The sequence below is a fragment of the Embiotoca jacksoni genome, unplaced genomic scaffold (genome assembly GCF_022577435.1).
Source record: "Embiotoca jacksoni isolate LCO1_2020_lvr unplaced genomic scaffold, fEmbJac1.0.p SCAF_50, whole genome shotgun sequence".
Lineage (NCBI taxonomy): Eukaryota > Metazoa > Chordata > Actinopteri > Embiotocidae > Embiotoca > Embiotoca jacksoni.
The window spans coordinates 511,358-532,500 of NW_027185404.1; the positions used below are offsets into that span (position 1 = coordinate 511,358).

At 49.0% G+C, this 21,143-nt stretch overlaps 2 protein-coding genes across 4 annotated transcripts in view; one reads left to right on the forward strand and one right to left on the reverse strand.

Annotated features, from left to right (window-relative positions):
* Window positions 1–359: 359 nt before the first annotated feature.
* preb (prolactin regulatory element binding) lies at window positions 360–5,047 on the reverse strand. Its single transcript, XM_069172030.1, is given in 11 exon segments — window positions 360–1,162; window positions 1,246–1,405; window positions 1,762–1,834; window positions 1,958–2,131; window positions 2,208–2,335; window positions 2,659–2,739; window positions 2,863–3,113; window positions 3,285–3,477; window positions 3,915–3,953; window positions 3,955–4,083; window positions 4,893–5,047. Coding segments are annotated over 10 exon segments (1,290 nt in total). The 5' UTR covers window positions 4,051–4,083; window positions 4,893–5,047; the 3' UTR covers window positions 360–1,067.
* Window positions 5,048–7,452: 2,405 nt separating this feature from the next.
* The window catches only part of adcy3a (adenylate cyclase 3a), a 27,561-nt gene continuing 13,870 nt past the window's right edge, over window positions 7,453–21,143 (forward strand). For 2 of the 3 annotated variants that reach the window (XM_069172057.1, XM_069172059.1), the window contains exons 1-11: window positions 7,453–7,665; window positions 8,428–9,575; window positions 12,040–12,189; window positions 13,709–13,839; window positions 14,575–14,686; window positions 15,794–15,921; window positions 17,312–17,470; window positions 18,696–18,861; window positions 19,161–19,280; window positions 20,639–20,790; window positions 20,926–21,087. In XM_069172057.1, coding sequence (XP_069028158.1) covers window positions 8,901–9,575; window positions 12,040–12,189; window positions 13,709–13,839; window positions 14,575–14,686; window positions 15,794–15,921; window positions 17,312–17,470; window positions 18,696–18,861; window positions 19,161–19,280; window positions 20,639–20,790; window positions 20,926–21,087 — 1,955 coding nt within the window. In that variant the 5' untranslated portion in view covers window positions 7,453–7,665; window positions 8,428–8,900. The remainder of the gene's footprint in view (window positions 7,666–8,427; window positions 9,576–12,039; window positions 12,190–13,708; window positions 13,840–14,574; window positions 14,687–15,793; window positions 15,922–17,311; window positions 17,471–18,695; window positions 18,862–19,160; window positions 19,281–20,638; window positions 20,791–20,925; window positions 21,088–21,143) is intronic. The other variant, XM_069172058.1, reaches the window with a different exon arrangement.

Genomic DNA, 21,143 nt, shown 5'->3' on the forward strand with positions numbered 1-21,143 from the left:
AGTAGATTGAGAGTTTGTTGATCTGGGAGTTCTGGTACTCTGGTATCACAGCCTTCAACACGTCTGTGATGTAGTTGTTAAAGCTCAGAGGAATGTCCTGAGATGATAACCGACTTTTAAAAAAAGGAGACATCCAAATACAATCTCTTTCTGGTCGGATGTTTCAGTCATCGCGCTGTCAGAGCACGTGATGAAAGGACGTTAACTTTTCAAACTGAGGCTGAAGGCAAAGGGTGAACTTGATAAACTGAAGCAGCAGCTGTTAGCTAAAGCTACACTGTTGCTGCGGGTGTGTGTGAGGATGCTGAATGTCTCCATGGTAACAGGGAACCTACTCTGATGTAAACACTGCAATGAAATAAAAGGGGTACACAACAGACTTTTATTGTGAAAATAAGCAGGAAAGAGTTACTTCACATTAATCAAATGTTGATTTAAGTTTTGCTAAGTTTATTTTTTTCATTTTATTATTATCATGGGTTTGACTGCATTGATCGTGTGATTACTTACTGAAAACAGTTCATCATGTGTTCAGTGTTCCTACTGCCCTGAATGTTCAGACCTGACACCGTCATACAAACACTGCAGCTGCTGTCTGTGTGCATGTGTGCGTGTGTGTGTGTGCGCATGTGTGTGCGCACGCAGTCAGAACATTTAAATCAAAGGTTTCATAAAAGATTTTTCACTCCAGTAAAATCTTTAAGTTTCCACATATGCATCCTGTTAGATCACATGATTCTCCCTCAGCCTGAACACACTGCAGTCATCATCATCTTCACTGACAGGGCTGAGGGCTCTCTGCTGCCCACTAGTGGATAAAATAGAGGAGCACATGGAGCAGTTCTTCAGCGTGTTTAAACGGACATGTGTGTAAATCGTCTCTATATTTTTTACATTGCTCTTTAAATATGTGAATAAAAAGCCTGGTGACATTCATGACCCTGATCTTCATCCCTGCAGCAACGAAGATGAACTGATGGATATCAACGTCCCGTCTGTCCCACTGTGGTTGCAGGGGGTCCAGTTCTGGTGCCGTGCTGGGACGCCTGAGACACCAGGTGTACTGTTTATAGCAGTCCTGGGAAGAGGTACTGGAGGAGGAAGACCACGCCCACCACCATGAGGCCGCAGCACAGCAGCACCAGCCACACGGGGAAGTATCCTGGAGGAGACACAGAGGGAGCTCATCATACATGATGTTAGCGTGTTCACTGATACTGATGATGATGATGGTGGAGGACATACTGGGGCTGGAGACGGTATGGACCTGGCAGCGGCTGTCCACAGCCACACTCAGCATGGCTGTTTCATTAGTCCCCCTGATGTCCGTGTCCTTCAGGATGTCGGGCAGGAAGGACAGGTCGGTCACCACGATACCGTGAGACTCCTGGACGTAGTACAGCTTCTACACAGAGGACAGACAACACGGAGGACAGACGGTGAAACAACACAGAGGACAGACGGTGAGACAACAAAAAGGACGGACAACACAGGACAGACAGTGAGACAGCACAGGGAGGGACAGATGTTGAGACAACAGCAGGGCTGCTGGCTGATCTAGGCCCTGTGGTTCTACGTGTGAGTGATGTATGACTTGCATTTGTTCGCGAGTGATCTATGTCCTGCGGTTCTACGTGTGAGTGATGTATGACCTGCGGTTCTACGTGTGAGTGATCTATGTCCCATGGTTCTACGTGTGAGTGATCTATGTCCTGCGGTTCTACGTGCGAGTGATCTATGCCCTGTGGTTCTACGTGTTACCTGCAGGGAGAAGGCGATGTAGATGGCTACTGATCCCGTCACAGTTCCCAGACCCAGAAACGTTCCAGAGTCACTGTGAAGACAGTCCAACTTTAACTCTGCAGGAAACCCAACACTTTTATTCTGAAAAGTCCAAACAGTCCCCTCTGCGTGCAGCACCATGGGCCCCTCCCTCTGTGTGTTAACGGATCAGTACCTGATAGCCAGACAGGAGATGACCTCAGGACCACAGGGGGCCGTCAGCATGGGCAGCAGGCTCCGCCCATCCCACTTGGTGAGGTAGCAGGGAGGAGGTCTACGCTGTCTTTTATGGGGGATCTGCACCGTGTACAGCCTCAGGGCATCTTTCTGGTCCTCTACCCGTCCAAACCTGGAGCACATGAACATACAACCGTCACGACCTGGACGGACCGACCCCGAGGCGATCGGCCAGGACTCCCATTTACCTGCAGGCCACGTATCGGTACGTCTTCTCTGCTACCTGAGGCATGGTTTCATTCCAGTTCAGACCTGTTGCCAGCTGGTTCCCGCTCCACACGCTGCAGGCAAAGTCCCGGCCCACCGTCACCAGGTGCTGCAGGACAACACGACACACTGAGGAACCGACACACACACACACACACACACACACACACACACACACACACACACACCTGAGGAAACACTGAGACTCTCAGCATCGTCTCACTTCAACACTTTATTATTAAGGTCATCCGCACTGAAATGTTATCATCATAACTTCAGTTCTTATTTCATAAACAAGCAAATCTGAAGGTGTTGTTTATAATAAACCACCAGAATTATGGAAGAAGAGATGTTTTCATTGTAACTCTGACTGACTGACAGACAGAGTGCAGTAGACGTTATGTTGGACTACGTGAGGTGTCGGTGGTTCACCTTGTTCCCTGGACTCATGTCCAAGTCTTCTACCTCCCCTTCATGTGCTCTGAAGTCAAACTTCTTCTTCAGGGATGGAAACTGGAAAACGACAAAGAACGCAAATCAACAACAACAGAGAACTCCGTCATAGTCTGCTATAACAGGAGAAAACGCATTTAGGACGCAGCGGTCAAACAGCTGCTGTGAAGGGATACGCTTTACCTCCCAGACCCGGACGTGTCCGTCTGTGCCTCCCGTCAGCAGGAGGCTCAGGTCGGGACTGAACCGGACCACCTTCTGGAGGGGGTCCTGAGGGTTCAGGTCCGACTGCACTTCGCCCAGACCGGAGACGGAGACCAGAGGCGTCTCGTCCTTCGTCTCAGACGCGTCTCCGGGTGCCGCGGCGCCGTCCTGTCTAACTTTGTCGCCTTTCCCTGCTCGTCGTCGGGCGGCACCCGTCTGACCGCTGGTCCCTGCTGAACACGATCAGAGTTACTGGATCACACCGTTGGCTGCTAAACACGATCAGTTACTGGATCATACCGGTCCCTGCTGAACACCGCCACACTCCAGTAACAGAGTCCCATATCAAAGAACCGTGACACACAGATCACGTTTATCCGGTAGACTCAGGTAAGACTCACCTTCTCTCTTAGTTCCGCCTCCTTTCTGTGTGCCGCGTTTGAAGCCGAGCAGACAGCAGGTCCCGTCCTGTCCCGCGGCGACCACGCCATTACCTACGGCCATGTTCATAGTAGCACGCGTGTCAGTGTCGTGCGAGTGGAGCAGAGTGGCGGAGTACTGGTGGTCTCCGACCAGCTGCAGGTCCAGGAAGTGCTGCAATACACAGTCAGAGGTCTGTGACACACACACTCACTGTTCACACACTCACAAAGACTGTAACGCGCACATCCACTCACACACTCACTGAGCAGGTGAGACTTTCCACTGCAGGATACAGTACTGTGTGAGGTGTTAGACAGAAAACACATGTGAACAGACAAAGTGAAACTAAATGAGGAAAAGAGCTTCAACACTTTGACCACACATTCAGAGTTTAGAAAAACATGCTGAGGGGAAAACTAACCAGTCCAAATGAAGAAGCTGCTGTCAAGACTGTTGAAGCTGTTTTCCTGTGTGTGTGTGTGTGTGTGTGTGTGTGTGTGTGTGTGTGTGTGTGTGTGTGTGTGTATTCCAAAGCCGCAGTGCGCTGACATGTAATAATATTGAAAGAAGCGTCTCCATCAGTGAAACACTGGACCGTCAGCACTCACCAAAGCATTCCTGATGCCGGTCTTAGAGGCCCCCCCCCCCTCCTGCTGTGATTACCAGCCCTGAACCGGGGTCCACTTTAACGGAGTATAAGGGAAAGGGGGCTCTGTACAGATCTGGCACCCTCCTCTTCCCCATTTTTCTTCATACACCTGCGGTGTTGAGCCCCACCTGTGAAGGACAGAGGGTTAGTCGACCTGCTGCAGCTGGAACAGCAGCTCTGCTCTCTGTTCGTTGTCACGGTAACTGTGATGTTTATGGACTGTTGGTCAGAGACCATGAGACATATGAAGACACTCCAGATGATCATTATTCACTGTCCTCTCACACTTCATGGACCAACAACTCAGCAGATGATCAAGAATCATCAGCTCCAGGTGTAGTGTTCATTGTAATAATCATTCTGTAATGAAGTGTGCTGTAACTGTTCTTTTCATCAACTTCAAAATGAATATTTATAATAAAGTAAAACTGTGGAGACTATGTAAAAGTTTGGACCTGTATTACCTGCACAGGTATCTGACTGCAGTGGATGAGGAGGTGGACCGTGCAGCTCTGACAGGCTGTCAGGCTGGCTCTAATGTTGTGTGACCGATGCTAAGTTAGTTTAAGCCTCCGAGACTCTCCCCGGTTTAAATTAAAAGGTCGATTTAGCTATTTTTTTGACAGCTTTGACTGTGACAATGTCTCCAGTTTAACCAGAGCGAACCGTGTCGTTCTGATGACCGAGCCTGGCGGCTGTCATGTGAACGCAGCAGATTCTTTGTTTCTCAGCTACCTGGGCTAGCAGCTCCCAGAATGAGCCACCAAGCAGGGCAGGAAGGTGAATGGTGAAAACTGTGAATGATAAATCTTTTATGTTTGACTAAAAACGTGAGAAAACATCCAGGTTACGTCAAAGCGTCGGAGTGCAGCTAATAGCGTTTAGCCACTACAGTCAGCCCTGCTAGCTGCCGGTAGTTGCCGTTGACGTATCCTACCTGTGCAGTCAGCCAGTCCGTGTTATCCTGCGTGTTATTTCACAAGAGAGCTAAACACTAACTCTGCTGATCTCATACTGAACTATCAGTGATGAAGAGCAGCTACCGTCATGCTAAAGGCAGTTCCACAGCCACTTCCCGAACTACACGTCAGCAGCGTCAGGCAGGGGACGCTGCGTCCTGACGTCACACGACCAGAGCGCGTTGTTTTTGTTTTTTTTACCACGTGACGAGACTGCTACGCGTATGTTGAGTTTTTCGCATAAATATCTGTGTTGCCAGTTTAACAGTTTATCAGTGCAGGCAATAAAAACTATTCTTTACTAATGATGTCATGATATTACCATTGATATTCATATTTCTAGATTTGTCTTTAAGACCATCAGCTCCTCTTGTTTCTTTCTCCACCTGAGACCTCATCAGACTCACACAGGAAGCTGCTTCTTTCTGACACATCTGTCACAAGTCTGAAGCTTTACTTTATTTTGGCTGTTCTCTACAGTGTAGAACAAAACTGAAGACATCGAAACTATGAAATAACTCATGCTGATTTATGTCATGTGAAGAAAAACTGTCTACGACGTCAGATGTTAGTCTATGTGCTCCATCAGCAGCCCCGTCTCCTCCTCTCTCATTATACTCTTTATTAATTATATCTCTGTGGTAATCCATCAGCGTTGCTGACCTCATCAGGGACATCCTCAGATAAATGAATTAGTGCGTTCTCTGTGGACGCAGCAGACCTGAGACAACAGCCGATTCCCAGACTGACATGTTCTCATCATCATCATCCACCACACAGCGTTGCTCTGGGCCTCTGCAGTGTGACCTTGACCGTCAGCATGGAACGCTGAAGGCAGATGATGTTGGGTCTGAGCTGCAGTTAAAGTCCTTCCTGGTTTAGTCTGTGTTGAACTCACCAGTTCATTAACTAACTCTGGCACTCAGTGAACATGAAATTGACCATCAGTTACATCTCACTGTGGGAGGAATCATCCAGTCCAGCTGGGAGGCATCGCTGAGGCACGGCAGCATAATGTTTAACTACATGTGAACAGTATCATGTAATTAATGGCTTTTTAATGAATCCTCATTTATGAATAGAGGCCAATAATAATGTAGCGTCGTCTCCCATCAGGACACTCTGATTAGTTTTTAAATCTGTGGAGACGTGATACCATGAACCATCTGACCATACAGTCGATTATTATCATCATTACTGATCCTATATTGTATCATCAGGAAGATCAGACATGGAGGTTGTGGTCTTTTATTGATGCAGAATTTAAAAAAAACGGATTAAAAGAGTTTATTTCAGACTTCCGGAGTTCCCACATCAGACACAAAACAGGGTTTAGATAAAGAGTCTACATCCTCTCAGGGCTATCTGCAGAGTCCTGAAGGCACCACAGACTCTCCTCTGTCCCCCCCAGAGGACACCTGTCCGATCTGTCCCCGCAGCCTGCAGCTTCCACTTCTGGTCCTCACGTCCAGGTGGGTGGAGGAGGGAGCAGGTGGAGTTAGAGGGGGCGGGGACACCTGGACAAAATGTGGACACGAGTGATGGTCGTGTCAAGTTAGACAGAAAATACCAGAAGAAAGACGGAAGCTGTGTTGTGTACAGTGTATAGTGTGTAGTGTATAGTGTGTAATGTGTAGTGTGTAGTGTGCAGTGTGTGTGTGCTGAAGCTCCACTGATGTTGGACACTTTTGCTGTGTTCCAGATGACATCTGTCTCTCAGTACACTAACAGATAATCTTACATGTCAGGACACTTACTGAGTACTTGAATGTTGACAGAGTTGTGTTGTTTTAAATCACACACTGCTGTTCTGCACTGACAGGAAATGACCTCATCATGTGAACACATCACCCTCCAAAATATCTGCAGCTTTAATTATTTTACCCAGAAATCAATGTGTTTTTGTGTCCTCTGTTTAAGTCAATAAACATACTGATTCTTCTGTCCAGCAGCAGCAGTGGAAAAGAAACACTGTTCAGGAACAGCTGCAGCGTGCTTTTAATGTGAAAATCCTTTAGGTCTGTGGCCCCGCCCCTTCCTCTACGTAGTCAAGATGGCGACCGTTCTCCATGCACCATTGATGCACTCAGACTAGTGAGTGTCAGTGCACAAGTACAACATCTGGAACACAGCATCTGATTTTAACAGCTGTTTAACCGTGGCAACGCTTCCTCGCATGTCATGGTCTTCATCACTGAATGAGGTTTATGATTATTTCTTTTGTAGAACCATGATGACCTGCAGCTGAAGTGTACTGTAAGGGTGAAACTCATTCAAATTCACTTTTTACAACATTTAATTAAATAAAGTGACTCAGATAAAGTGAATACATATTGTGTGTAGCGGTAATATTTGATTCACACACACGGCTCTATAACACTGCCTTTCCATCCCACCAATACCAAATGAAAAATACATACGAACTTTAAAGGACATTGAAATTATTTTCCATACACTCCTTTACTTTTACATTGAAAAGGGGGCATTTTCCAGCTCAGGTTTTATTTTGAAAGTGACCGGAAACGTTGTTTTTCGTGCCTTCTAACTTGACGGTGAAGCTGTTCTGTGTCGCCTGCGGAAAACAGTGGGCAAAGAAAGCAGCGGTTCGTGGCCCCGGCGGAACTCTTCATCCGGTGTGAGTGTGAGCAGGTGTGAACAGGTGTGAGCTGCTGTGCGAGGCGGGCTCGTGACACACATCGGTCTGAGGAGGAGGACGCGCGCGCCCAGAGGAGACCAATCTGGCATCAGTCGGTAAGAGGAGGCACATCATGTCCGTGTTGTGTCGGTGTCTGGAGGAGAGGCCGAGTTGCCGGAGGGAGAGCAGACCGCGGACAGAGTGAGGAGAGGCGGGGGGAAGTTTCTGTCACACACCCAGATCCAGCTGCCGTTTAACGGTCTGTAGGCGGACATCGGTCCCGGTATCACCGGAGAGCGGTTCCATCCAGTCCCCGGGCTCGTTGTGAGCGTGTGTGTGTGTGTGTGTGTGTGGACACCATGAGCTCCGTGTTTTCAGTGTGTGTTCTCCACCTGTGTGTGACGTAGCGCAACATGTAGCTCGGTAGGCCCTTAGTGGGAGCTCTGTGCCAGACCCCGAATCAAAATCTGACCATTTAACATCGGCTGTGTTCAAACAAACCACAGATGTGACCCAGTAAACCATCACTGCTGTTCTTATCAAACGGAGGGTCACTCTTCAATTCGTCATACAAATAACACGCCAGGCACCATCAGAGGTTCAGCTGGGGTCCTCTTCATCCTGTCAGGAGAAGGATGATGAAGAGGATGAAACCTGCTCACTCTCTGCCATCTGCTGGGTTGTATGAAGGTGGAGGTGAAGACTCTCCTGAAATATACCTTTAATCACATGCTGTCCATGTAGACCTGGTGTGGAGAGGTAGATCTGAGGAGGGAGACAGGTTCTGGACTGGTTCTGTTCATCAGGTTCTGTTGTTAATTACATGAACCTCTGTGTTGAAGTCCCCGCTGACTTTCTTCTCGTCTCTCTCTCTCCAGGCCATATGAGGAGCAGCTATGGAAGCCCAGGATGCTGCGAGCTGTCCGCCTCAAAGGGGTGATGGAGCCGGAGGAAGTCCCTCAGACATTAACTCAGCTGGTCACACGGTGATGAGGTCATCCACTCTGACACAGTGCACCGCTGTGGGGAACCCGGGTGGAGAGCAGCAGCTGAAACACTCACGTATGTGAACCTGAACATACAAGCAGTTGGACTGTTGGATTACGTTGATGAAGAGCGGGCGGGCTCTCAGTGAGCCGTGACAGGACAGCCCAAAAGCAGCGATTGGATGCAGCGATGTAGGCGGAGCTCCATCCTGACAGTCGACCTGCTGCTGTGTTCAGACCTCACATGAGGGCTGAGAGGGGACAGACGTGGACACCCAGCAGAGGCTCCTCCAGCAGGTGATGCTCACCTGAACGCTGTCTCTCTCCCGCAGGACGACTAACGCTCTCTGACCGGATCTCTCAGCATGCCTCGGAACCGAGCCTTCTCCGAGCCCGAGTACTCCGCAGAGTATTCGGTGGACTGCTCGGTGACGCTGCCCTCTGACCCCGGGCAGGCGGTGGGGCGGACTCACGAGGTGACGGTGCGGAGCTCGGGATGCTGCCTCTGCCTGCCGCGCTTCATGCGGCTCACCTTTGCGCCAGAGTCCCTGGAGAACCTGTACCAGACCTACTTCCGGCGACAGAGACACGAGACGCTGCTGGTGCTCGTGGTGTTCGCCGCCCTGTTCGACAGCTACGTCATCGTCATGTGCACTGTGGTCTACACATCCGACAAGCTGGCCTCTGTGCTGGTGGCCTCGGTGGGACTGGCGGCAGACGTCAGCCTCTACCTGCTGTGCCGCTTTGGGCTGCTGCCGGACCGCATCTCCAGACGGGTGGTGCCCTATGCCCTGTGGGTGCTCATAGCGGCGCAGATCTTCTGCTACCTGGGGCTGAACTATGCCCGCTTCCACCAGGCCAGTGACACGGTGGGTTGGCAGGCCTTCTTCAGCTTCTCCTTCTTCCTCACTCTGCCGCTGAGGCTGACGCCCATTGTCCTCATCACCACCGTGTCCTGCAGCGTCCACACCCTGGTTCTGGGCGTCACCATCGCCCAGCAGCAACAGGAGGACATCCAGGGGGCGGCCCTGGGCCGGCAGGTAAGACTGGGGAAGGGAGGGTGGGAGCTGTCACGTACATCGTATACATCGCACTGATCCACCTGCAGTCCTCTGACTGGGTCGTTCCGGAGCTCTCGATCAGCTCACCTGGTCATCATCAGCAGGTGTAGTCGGGTCATGATTCAGAGCACCGTCCACGTCGAGCTGCAGGTTGATACAAGCACACAGTCTGACTCTGATTCATCGTGTTGTCCATCAGTCCGTATCGGGGCTCATTGTTGGAGGTCGGGTGAAGATGAGCAGCAGCACTGAGCTTCATCACAAACTGTACGAAACTGTCAGCATCGTGACATCAGTCAGAAGTGATCTGATCGTCGTGGAGACATTCACTGACTGACAGCCTCTGCTTCCGACCGGGCGCTGCTGCTGCCACCAACGATGCCTCACTGTTTTGAACCTGTTGCCACAGCTCACTGTGTTACCATGGTAACCACAGGAAGTACAGAGAGGGCGCTGCTCTGAGTGGTCCTGAGTTACCTGAGAGACTGAGACACACTTGTTCAGACAGAGACGGACAGACAGATGGAGGATAAATCCTGTCTTCTACATGAACCCTGTCATCATTTAAACTGCAGTGTGTGTGCGTGTGTGTGTGTGTGTGTGTGTGTGTGTGTGTGTGTGTGTGCGCGCGCGCGTGCACGTGGCACGCGCAGGCTGCTGTGATTGGATGAGCTCAGGTATATAAACAGAGAACAGCGCCCTCTGTGGCAGCAGCAGCAGCCTCCTTCTGTGTGTGTGTCTGCCTCTCATCGCTGCTTCATCATTATCATCATCACCTTCATCATCATCATCATCATCATCACTCTCTGGACTTTACCTGGACGTCTTGCTGCCACCAGAACTCTCCACAACAATGCAGATTCATCCGATGCTGAAAGTAGTCCCCACCCTCAAACTGGAACCACCTGAGACAGCAGCACTTCCTCCGGTCCGGCTGGTCTGTCGAGTCATGTGATACCGCCGGGGTTCATGGGAAATCGTGTTCACTACAGGGCTCTAAAAGCAGAAACATGTGACGGATCATTTTTAGAGATAATATTTATATATTATAAGAACAATAATTGTTCTTGTTTCAACATGTTGTAAACCACAGAACAAACCGACACTTTGAACCTTAAGTTTACTCGTACTGCTCCACACAGCAGCCAGGTGGTTCTACTGGACCAGAACCGTGAAGTTGATTGACAACAGACAGAACATAGAACAGTACAGTACAGATGAAAGTTACTTCGGAGGAGATGTTCCTCTGTGTCTGACTGATCTGTAAACCTTTTGAATCTGAACAGATCTCAGTGACTGCAGGAGAGAAACACTGCAGAAACATCACATCACCATCTGATCAGATCAGACAGGTTAAAGGTCATAGTGGACATGACCACACAGGGTTCAGGACGACCGCGTTATCAGATCATCCGTCAGTCCGGCAGCTTTGGACACATGGAGGACACATGGAGGTGTCCCAGGCCGCCGTCAGTCATTACACCAACCCTTCTCCTCAGGGAGCAGCAGTAGCTCCGCCTCCTTCCTTCATGTTGTCCTTGTGCCTCCATCTTCTGAGTGAATACATCCACCCTCAAACTGGAACCACCTGAGACATGCAAACTGAAGATGAGCTGTCCGTTGTGTTTGCAGCTGGTCCTCCGAACGTTTCCGTCATATATTACGTATCTGTAGCAGGATGGTACGGTGATGTTCGGATGTTGCTCTCTTCAGACAGAAGAGTCAGATAACATAAAGCATGTGTGTTTCTGGATCTCTTTATTTATCTCACAGTGGGGAAATTCAGTTGTTACAGCAGCAAAGAAACACAAAAAAAGGTGCGCACAATGAGACAAAATGTACAAATACGTATACATAAAGTAAGATAGATAAAAAAAAATTACTTTAGAAAAAAATAAGAGCAGTGAATAAATATAAAATGCACACACACAAACTATATATACAAAAAATGAATAAATATAAAATAAATACGGCTTGGGGTGAGTGGAAAAAGTGGAAAAGAGTCAGGTGCTATGAAATGGAGTACGGTGAAATGTTATTTAAGGCTGGTGTTGAAAAGTGTGACAGCCGTTGGAACAAACGACCTTCCAGCCATGTGTTCCTGAAGTCTAAACCTCTGGACATGTGAAGGAGGTCGGGATGTTTTCCACCTGTCTCAGGTTATGAAAACAACGCGTGATGAAGTGAAATGTAAACGGAAGTCATCGTGTGCGTACAGGATCAGATCCCATCCGAGTGGAGCCGAGGGAGACCAGCCGGAGCTGCGGCATGTCCTCCACAGGCTTCATGTTCAGTAGATCCTCATGCTGTCATCATGTGGTGTCTTCATCCTCACAGGTGCACACCGATGACTGTGTGAATAGTTTCCTCCTCAGAGCTCTGCAAGGTCGTATCTTCTGTCTTCGTCTGATGTTCTGACGTTGGTTCTCTTTTTGTCTTCCAGCTTCTGGCCAACCTCGTGATCTACGTGTGTGCCATCACAGTGGGCGTCATGTCCTACTACATGGCTGACCGCAAGCATCGGAAGGCCTTTCTGGAGGCGAGACAGTCTCTGGAGGTCAAACTGAACCTGGAGGAGCAGAGCCAGCAGCAGGTCAGAGGTCACGGCTCCGACTCTCTGCTCACGGGTCACTGGACAGAACATTGTCACCTACAAATACAGAAGAGCAGACCGCGTCATGTTCATCTGTCTGTCCAGAGCAGAGGGAGACGAACCCTCACATGGAACACAGAGCAGACAGACAGACACACAGTGCAGACACACTGTAACACCTTTATAAATATATGACATAATATCTATTATAATGTCTGTCGGAGCTGCTGCTGTCAACAGTCAGCTCCCCTCCTCATGTCTGGGGCCACTGGGCTCTCTGCATCAGGACTATTTCTAGAACAGATGGTCTGCACCACAGAGGGGTGTGTGTGTGTGTGTGTGTGGGTGTGGGTGTGTGTGTGTGTGTGTGTGTGTGTGGGTGAGAAGTGATGGAGAGGAAAAACATAACGAGAAGCCTGATAAAACGATGAGTGGAAGAAACTCCCGGAATACTAATGGAGGAGCAAAGGCTGCCGGGAGACGAGGGCCGCCAGCCAATCAAGGAGCATCCGGTTGCTGCTGGTTACCATGGCAACTGGCCTCCTGAGATGGTGTCAGCTGTAATCACAGAGCCAACGCGCTCAGCCGTTTGTTTCCTCTCCGTCACATTTTGATAAGAGTATTGAAAGCTGTGTGTGTGTGTGTGTGTGTGTGTGTGTGTGTGTGTGTGTGTGTGTGTGTGTGTGTATGTATGTGTGTGTGCGTGTGTGTGTGTCCGTTTATGTGTGTGTGTCTGTTTATGTGTGTGTGTGTGTGTGTCTGTCTGTCTGTCTGTCTGTGTCTGTCTGTCTGTCTGTCTGTGTGTGTGTTGACTTTGACACGTCAGCTGTGCGTCTGGGTCAAACTGACAGTTTGAGGCCGCTGGTCTCCAGAGCAGCACCGTGCGCTCCGTGTGGACCCTGCCCTGCTGGTACTCCCCTCCTCTCTCTTGTTGTGTTAGAAGTGTTTCAGATCAGGTGATCAGCGAGCAGCCGACCGCCATGTTTTGTTTGCTTCAGGCTACGTTTCAAATTGTGATGAGTGTCCATTACTTAGATCCCCTGTCAGACACTGACCTCATATTAACACAAGATGACTATCTGTAACGAAGGTAGAGTCTCCAGTCACAGAGCTGATGTTCTCACATCACAGATGTGGTTGAAGGAGTTTTTCCTCATTCTGCTGAGGAAGAAGAACATATTTCCTCACAGCTCCTGGATGTTTCAGATTAAACAGTTTTTTCCTGCTGCTGTGACATCACAAACTTACAGGAAGTCCACACAGCCCAGCGGCTGTGTGTTTGTTTCTGCTGTTTTATAATCAATAAAGAGCTGAGATCAGAGTTTAGACAGTCGGGGCGCTTTAAGGTCAGCCGACGATGAGCATGACTTCACTCACTGATGATGATGATGATGATGATGATGATATTATTCATCTGAACATGTCGCTCGACTGTCAGATCATTCAATTCATCAAACTCAGTGACACTCACAATCAACTGTCTGTCTCTCCATCTGTCCTCTGTCTCTGTCCTCCACAGGAGCGTCTGCTGCTCTCCATTCTTCCGAAGCACATTGCTGATGAGATGCTTCAGGACATGAAGAAAGAGCCGAGTCAGAAAGAGATGCAGCAGTTCAACACCATGTACATGTACCGCCACGAGAACGTCAGGTAACACCTGGAACGAGTCCTTCATGTCTAACACCGAGTCCTGCAGTCAGAAAGACCGAGTCAGAAACACAGAGTCAGAAACACAGAGTCCTTCGGTCTGTAACACCAAGTCAGAAACAGCGAGTCTGTAACAGCAAGTCTGTAACAGCGAGTCAGAGACACCAGAAACACAGAGTCTGTAACACAGAGTCCTTCAGTCTGTAACACCAGTCCCAAAAGTCCCAACAGTCGTGCGTGTCTGCTGTCTGCTGCGATCATACTACCATGTCATGTTTCACACTGTACCTGCAGAACTACAGTTTAATGATGCTTCACAGCAGTCTGAATGGATCCTTCACAGGGTTCAACGTCACAGTCTCATAGAGTCTCATTCAAAACTGAACCACAGACACTCTGCAGCATGTCAGTGTGTCTGAGAGAGAGAACGATTCAATATGAAGAACGATGAGGTCACACCACTGATTTGACACCCGGGATGAGAACCGTTGCTGCTTACTACCACTAATACATCCGTCGCTGCTGCTGTCACTATGTCATTAACACCCAGTCGATCACTGAGACAGATGTGTGCCCGTCACTCAGAGTGCACAGGAGAGCCAGCTGACCGAGAAACATTCAGCACCGAAGGTCAGATGAAGTGACGTCTTCACTGTGTTCATGCTGCCGCCGTGATGTCAGCTCTGATGTGTTGTTGTCGTCGTTGTTGTTGTTGTTGTGTGTGTGTGTCTCCTGCAGTATTTTGTTTGCAGACATCGTGGGCTTCACGCAGCTGTCGTCATCCTGCAGCGCGCAGGAGCTTGTCAAACTGCTCAACGAGCTGTTCGCCCGCTTCGACAAGCTGGCTGCGGTGAGTTCACCTGAGACACCACGCACATATTCACAGTGCAAACAGGAGGAATCAAAGCCCATATATCAGTTATCGATTAACTGATTATTAATCGTTATTAAAAGGAAGTTATTTTTGCTGTTGATGTAAATAAACCATTTTAATGAAACACTTCCAGAATGATGCTTCACACACAGTTACAACACTCACACTAACGGTGTCAGGTCCGTGCTGATGTCATTCTGCTGGCTCAGCGTGTCCAGTGGGATGTTTTTTTTTTACGTGATGTTGCAGAGCAGCTCGTTGGAACTCATTTATTTAATCTGTAAAACAAACAGAGGTGCAGGAATAACATGCCAAGGTTTTATGGGGAGTTGAAGCTCGCAGCTACTTCCTGGAGTCACTGTTGGTTGCCTTGCAACCTCACAGTGATGCAGGGTCGCAGTGCAGCATCATGTGGCAGTGCTGTATTGGTGGTTCCACTGCTGCCACATTAAGCTCTTATTTTGAGGCCCTGACAGGAAGTGATGCGTAACAGCAGCAGCTGGATTATAAACAGCTGGATTACATTATGACAGAAAATGAATGGAGGAAACCGGCTGTGTGCTGCTCAGGTCTGAGTCCGAGACAAAATCCTCTGTTATTTTAATAATAATGATGCTAATAATGATAATAACAATGGCAATAATAATAGTAATATAATAATAATAATAATACATTTTACTTATGTAGCACCTTTCAAGATACTCAAAGACACTTTAAATGATCAAAACAAAACAATAAAAGCCTAAATCACGCAACATGAACATGACTGTCCTGCGTCCCTGTGTGTCTCTGACTGTTGTCTGTGTCCCCGTGTGTGTCTCTGACTGTCCTTTGTGTCCCCCTGTGTGTCTCTGACTGTCCTCTGTGTCCCCCTGTGTTTCTCTGACCTCTGTGTCCCCCTGTGTGTGTCTCTGAATGTCCTCCTGTGTGTCTCTGACTGTCCTCTGTGTCCCCCTGTGTGTCTCTGACTGTCCTCTGTGTCCCCATGCGTGTCTCTGACTGTCCTCTGTGTCCCCATCTGACTGTCCTCTGTATCCTTGTGTGCCTCTGACTGTCCTCTGTATTCCCTGTGTCCCCTGTCAGAAGTACCACCAGCTGAGGATAAAGATCCTGGGGGACTGCTACTACTGTATCTGTGGACTACCAGACTTCAGGGAGGACCACGCCGCCTGTTCTATCATGATGGGACTGGCTATGGTGGAGGCTATCTCGTAAGTACACGCTGTCCTCGGCCCTCTGTCTGTCCTCAGTCTGCCCTCTGACTGTTCTCAGTCTGTCCTCTGTGTAGTAGCACTGATCCCTCTGATGGACTGAGATGGACTCTTACGGACTCTGAAGGACTTTGATGGACTCTGACGGACTCTGATGGACTTTGAAAGACTCTGACGGACTCTGACGGACTCTGATGGACTCTGACGGACTCTGATGGACTCTGATTGACTTTGAAGGACTCTGATGGACTCTGACGGACTCTGATGGACTTTGAAGGACTCTGATGGACTCTGACGGATTCTGAAGGACTCTGATTGACTTTGAAAGACTCTGATGGGCACTGAAGGACTCTGATGGACTCTGAGGGACTCTGACGGACTTTGAAGGACTCTGACAGACTCTGACGGACTCTGATGGACTCTGATGGACCCTGATTGACTTTGAAAGACTCGGATGGACTTTGAAGGACTCTGATGGACTCTGACGGACTCTGATGGACTTTGAAGGACTCTGATTGACTTTGAAAGACTCTGATGGGCGCTGAAGGACTCTGATGGACTCTGACGGACTCTGATGGACTTTGAAGGACTCTGATGGACTCTGAGGGACTCTGACGGACTTTGAAGGACTCTGATGGACTCTAACGGACTCTGATGGACTTTGAAGGACTCTGACGGACTCTGACGGACTTTGAAGGACTCTGACAGACTCTGACGGACTCTGATGGACTCTGATGGACCCTGATTGACTTTGAAAGACTCGGATGGACTTTGAAGGACTCTGATGGACTCTGACGGACTCTGATGGACTTTGAAGGACTCTGATTGACTTTGAAAGACTCTGATGGGCGCTGAAGGACTCTGATGGACTCTGACGGACTCTGATGGACTTTGAAGGACTCTGATGGACTCTGAGGGACTCTGACGGACTTTGAAGGACTCTGATGGACTCTAACGGACTCTGATGGACTTTGAAGGACTCTGACGGACTCTGACGGACTTTGAAGGACTCTGAGGGACTTTGAAGGACTCTGATGGACTCTGACAGACTCTGATGGACTTTGAAAGACTCTGATGGACGCTGAAGGACTCTGAGGGACTCTGATTGACTTTGAAAGACTCTGATGGACGCCGAAGGACTCTGATGGACCCTCATTGACTCTCATTGATCGTTGTATGTGTATAAAGTGTCTCTGAGGTCATCAGATTGATGTGATGTAACATTTTGGACCGACTCCACATGATGGATTTATTCAGTGTCCTTCACGCTCTGACTGATGGGGGGGAGACAGGGACATGATGTCCAGGGAGGGACGGGGATGTGATGTCCAGGGAGGGACAGCTCCCTGTCTCCTGTCTTTAATCTGGTTTCTCTATAAACCGACTGCAGGTACGTCCGGGAGAAGACCCAGACCGACGTGGACATGCGGGTCGGGGTCCACAGTGGAACCGTCCTGGGAGGAGTTCTGGGTCAAAAACGCTGGCAGTATGATGTCTGGTCCACCGACGTCACCGTGGCCAACAAGATGGAGGCGGGAGGGATACCAGGGTAAGAACACACCTGGAAAGGTACTGAGGAAGAGGAGGAGAAAGAGGTCAGGGACTGAGGAAAAGCAGGATGAAAAGGTCAGGGGCTGAGGAAGAAGAGGTCAGGAGCTGAGCATGAAGAGGTCGGGTACTGAGGAGGAGGAAGAGGTTAGGGGCAGAGGAAGTAGAGGAGGAGGTCAGGAGCTGAGGATGAAGAGGTCGGGTACTGAGGAAGAGGAGGAGGAAGAGGTCAGGGGCTGAGGATGAAGAGGTCCGGGTACTGAGGAAGAGGAGGATTAAGAGGTCAGGTACTGAGGTAGAGGAGGATGAAGAGGTCACTGGCTGAGGAAGAGGAGGAGGAAGAGGTCAGGGACTGAGGAAGAATGAGGAAGAAGTCAGGTATTGAGGATGAAGAGGTCAGGGGCAGAGGATGACGATGATGAAGATTAGGTGTTGCTCCAGGTGTTCAGGTGTTACTGATGACTGACAGCTAAAGAACAATTAGGAAGCACAGAGACACATGATCATCACATGACTGAATGAATGAAAGCATGAACCAGGTCCAACCATCTGACAGCATGTTTAAATGAAGCGCTCCTCCCTCTGATCCGATTCGATCTGTGAGGAGGAGCAGCCATCCTGCAGCAGCAGGAGGAGGAACCAAATACTCCTCAGAGAGCAAGGAGGAGTCAGGACTTTAGTCACCTGACCTCACTGAACATTAATGATGAAGAGTGATGAAGACCAACCCTCCTGTTTGGGTCACCAGGTGTGAACCGACTGTTGTCACGTTACTGAAGCTGTCAAACGTTTGGACCCTGCAATAGATCCGATAAAACCTCCAACATGATGTAGATCTTCAGTTTGTCGATGATGTCATCTATAGATCTTCAGTTTGTCGATGATGTCACCTATAGATGTTCAGTTTGTCGATAATGTCATCTGTAGATCTTCAGTTTGTCGATGATGTCACCTGTAGATCTTCAGTCTGTTGATGATGTCATTTGTAGATCTTCAGTTTGTCGATGATGTCACCTGTAGATCTACAGTTTGTCGATGATGTCATCAGTAGAGCCAGCTCTAAGTTCTAATATAGTATCAGTACCAACAGATATTTATTCTTCAACTCACCCTCCTCTTCATCACAGCTGTTATGCTGTGTTGTCATGTAATAACCTTTTGTATGGTGGAAGTTAAACTGTGTTGTTGCCATGGAGATCACTGCAGCCTCTCTGACCTCTGGATAGTCGAGTCCACATCTCACAGAGCACCATGGAGTGTCTTCACGGGGAGTTCGACGTGGAGGAGGGGTACGGAGGCGAGCGCTGCGACTACCTGAGGGAGCGAGGCATCGACACCTACCTGGTGGTCGTTCCTAAAGGAGCCATGGGAAAGAACGCCATCAACGGCGTGGTGAGTCCGAGGCCCCGCTCCCACCCAGATAATGCTTACATATTCAAATGTTCACCTCCTCAGCCCGGAGAGCACATGTGACAGGAAGTCCCACCTGAATCCTGTCATGGTGCTCAACGTCATAAAGCTGTAAATGTTCAGATAAGCTCCGCCCTCAGACAAGAAGCAGACCGGCGAGAAGATCAGGACCATCAGGAACACACAAATCTGTTTCACTGACTTTAGATCATTTACTCCATCATTTGAAAGTGTAAGACAGTGTGTCCCTTTCTACTTCCTGTTTCCTTGTCTCCCATCAGAAGCTGTCTGTTACTTCGTCCAATGGGAACTCTCCGCTGCTGATCAACACCACGGAGTGTAACGGCAGCGTGAACACAGCGTGCACCACGCCGGAGGATCCGGAGGAGCTGGACACACGGGTAACTAAACCAGACGCCCCCTGCTGGCTGCAGGGTGTTTACAACTCACACTTTAAAACTGCTGTCCTAAAGACAGGTGTGATAGGCTCCGCCCCCTGTGTTCCTGCACAGGATACAAAGAGTATAGATGACAGATGGACTTTATAAATCCTGATAACTGTTCTTAAGGATTTTATTTGAGAACAACTTTGTACCTAAATATGAACCTGAGATCAGAGTGAAGCTCCTGCAGACAGTACAGGGTTCATAGATAGATAGATATATTCTTTATTAATCCCTCAGAGGGAATTTTTATGTCACAGCAGCATGTACAGGGCAAAACATTTTATATAACTTAAAAAAAATGCACATTCTATACAATAAAATTGAATAATATTAAATCAACTAAACTAAACAAAACTAACCTAAACCTAAACAACAGTGCAATGGATTAGAACAAAACAACATACAAGACAGCAGTGCCAGGGTGTCATTGTTGTGTGATGGATTTTGCCAGAGGTGAGTTATTGAATAGTCTGATTGTGGTCGGCAGGAATGATCTCCTGTATCTGTCCTTGTGACAGCGGAGCTGGAAGAGTCTTTTGGAGAAAGTGCTCCGCTGCCCCTGCAGTAGTTGGTGGAGAGGGTGGTCAGGATTATCCAATATGGATAATAGTTTCCTCAGCGTCCTCTTCTCCACCACCTTTTCCAGACTGTCCAGTTTTCATCCTCTGGGACACTCAATCTGTTGATCACATGACTTGAACTAGACGTTCAGTCAGAGTCCAACAGAACAGACTCTATAGTGAACACATCTCCTGCTGTAACCTCTGTATGTCTGGATAGATTTATTAAACTGATGTGGGGATGCTGTGAGTGTACTGTATCTGCCGCGTCACTCCTCAGAGTGGTTCTGGTTCTGGTTCTTCTCTATGGACCCACTGAGAGCTCCAGAACCACAGCTGCTGTTTGAGCAGGGTTCAGACCCGTTCCAACATTTAATGAGTTCCTCCTCAGTCCATGTTACATCATGTCTGGTTGGTAGTCTTCCTGTGAACCTGCTGACAGACTGAAGCTCCTCGGTGGGCGGAGCTCCATCATGTTCAGAGTAGGAAGCTCACAGAGGGATGTAGAGTTCATTCTGCAGATCGGGAGGTTTCACTTCACTCTGTTCTAATGAACCTCAGATTGAACCCAGAGCTTCATTGACAGGTCCACAGACCAGACCCTCCTCCGGTCAGGAGGTGACTGTGTAAACTGATGTCAGAGTACAAAGCAGACGGTCATGTGACCTTCCTGATGAGGAGGATGATGAAGCTGTTACAGAGCAGCTGAGTGACAGGTTCAGGTGTTCACTCTGTATCTCTGTGTTTCTCCATGTCTCTGAGGTGGTGAACCCGTCCTTCCCGAACCCCCGGAGGCGGCTGCGTCTGCGGGACCTGGCTGAGCGGGTGATTGACGCTCAGGAGAACGAACAGGAGCTGAACAAGCTGCTGAACGAGGCGCTGCTGGAGAGGGAGACGGTCCAGGCGTAAGTAGACACCTGTCTGTCCCCTGGGAACCCCTGTGGTCTCAGTCCCAAACTGCAGCAGCACTGGAAATGGAGCAGGTAGATCTTGTATAAATATATAATAATGATAAAACCTGAGCTTGTTGTGTGTCTCAGTCTGAAGGGGAAACACACCAACCGTCTGTCCCTGAGGTTCGTGGACCCGGACCTGGAGACCCGCTACTCCGTGGAGAAGGAGAAACAGAGCGGCGCCGCCTTCTGCTGCTCCTGTGTGGTTCTGCTCTTCACCGCAGTGATGGAGGCGCTCATTGACCCCCGGTCAGTTCACAGGGTCTCACTCACGGGGGATGGGGGACGACACGACAACTTACTCT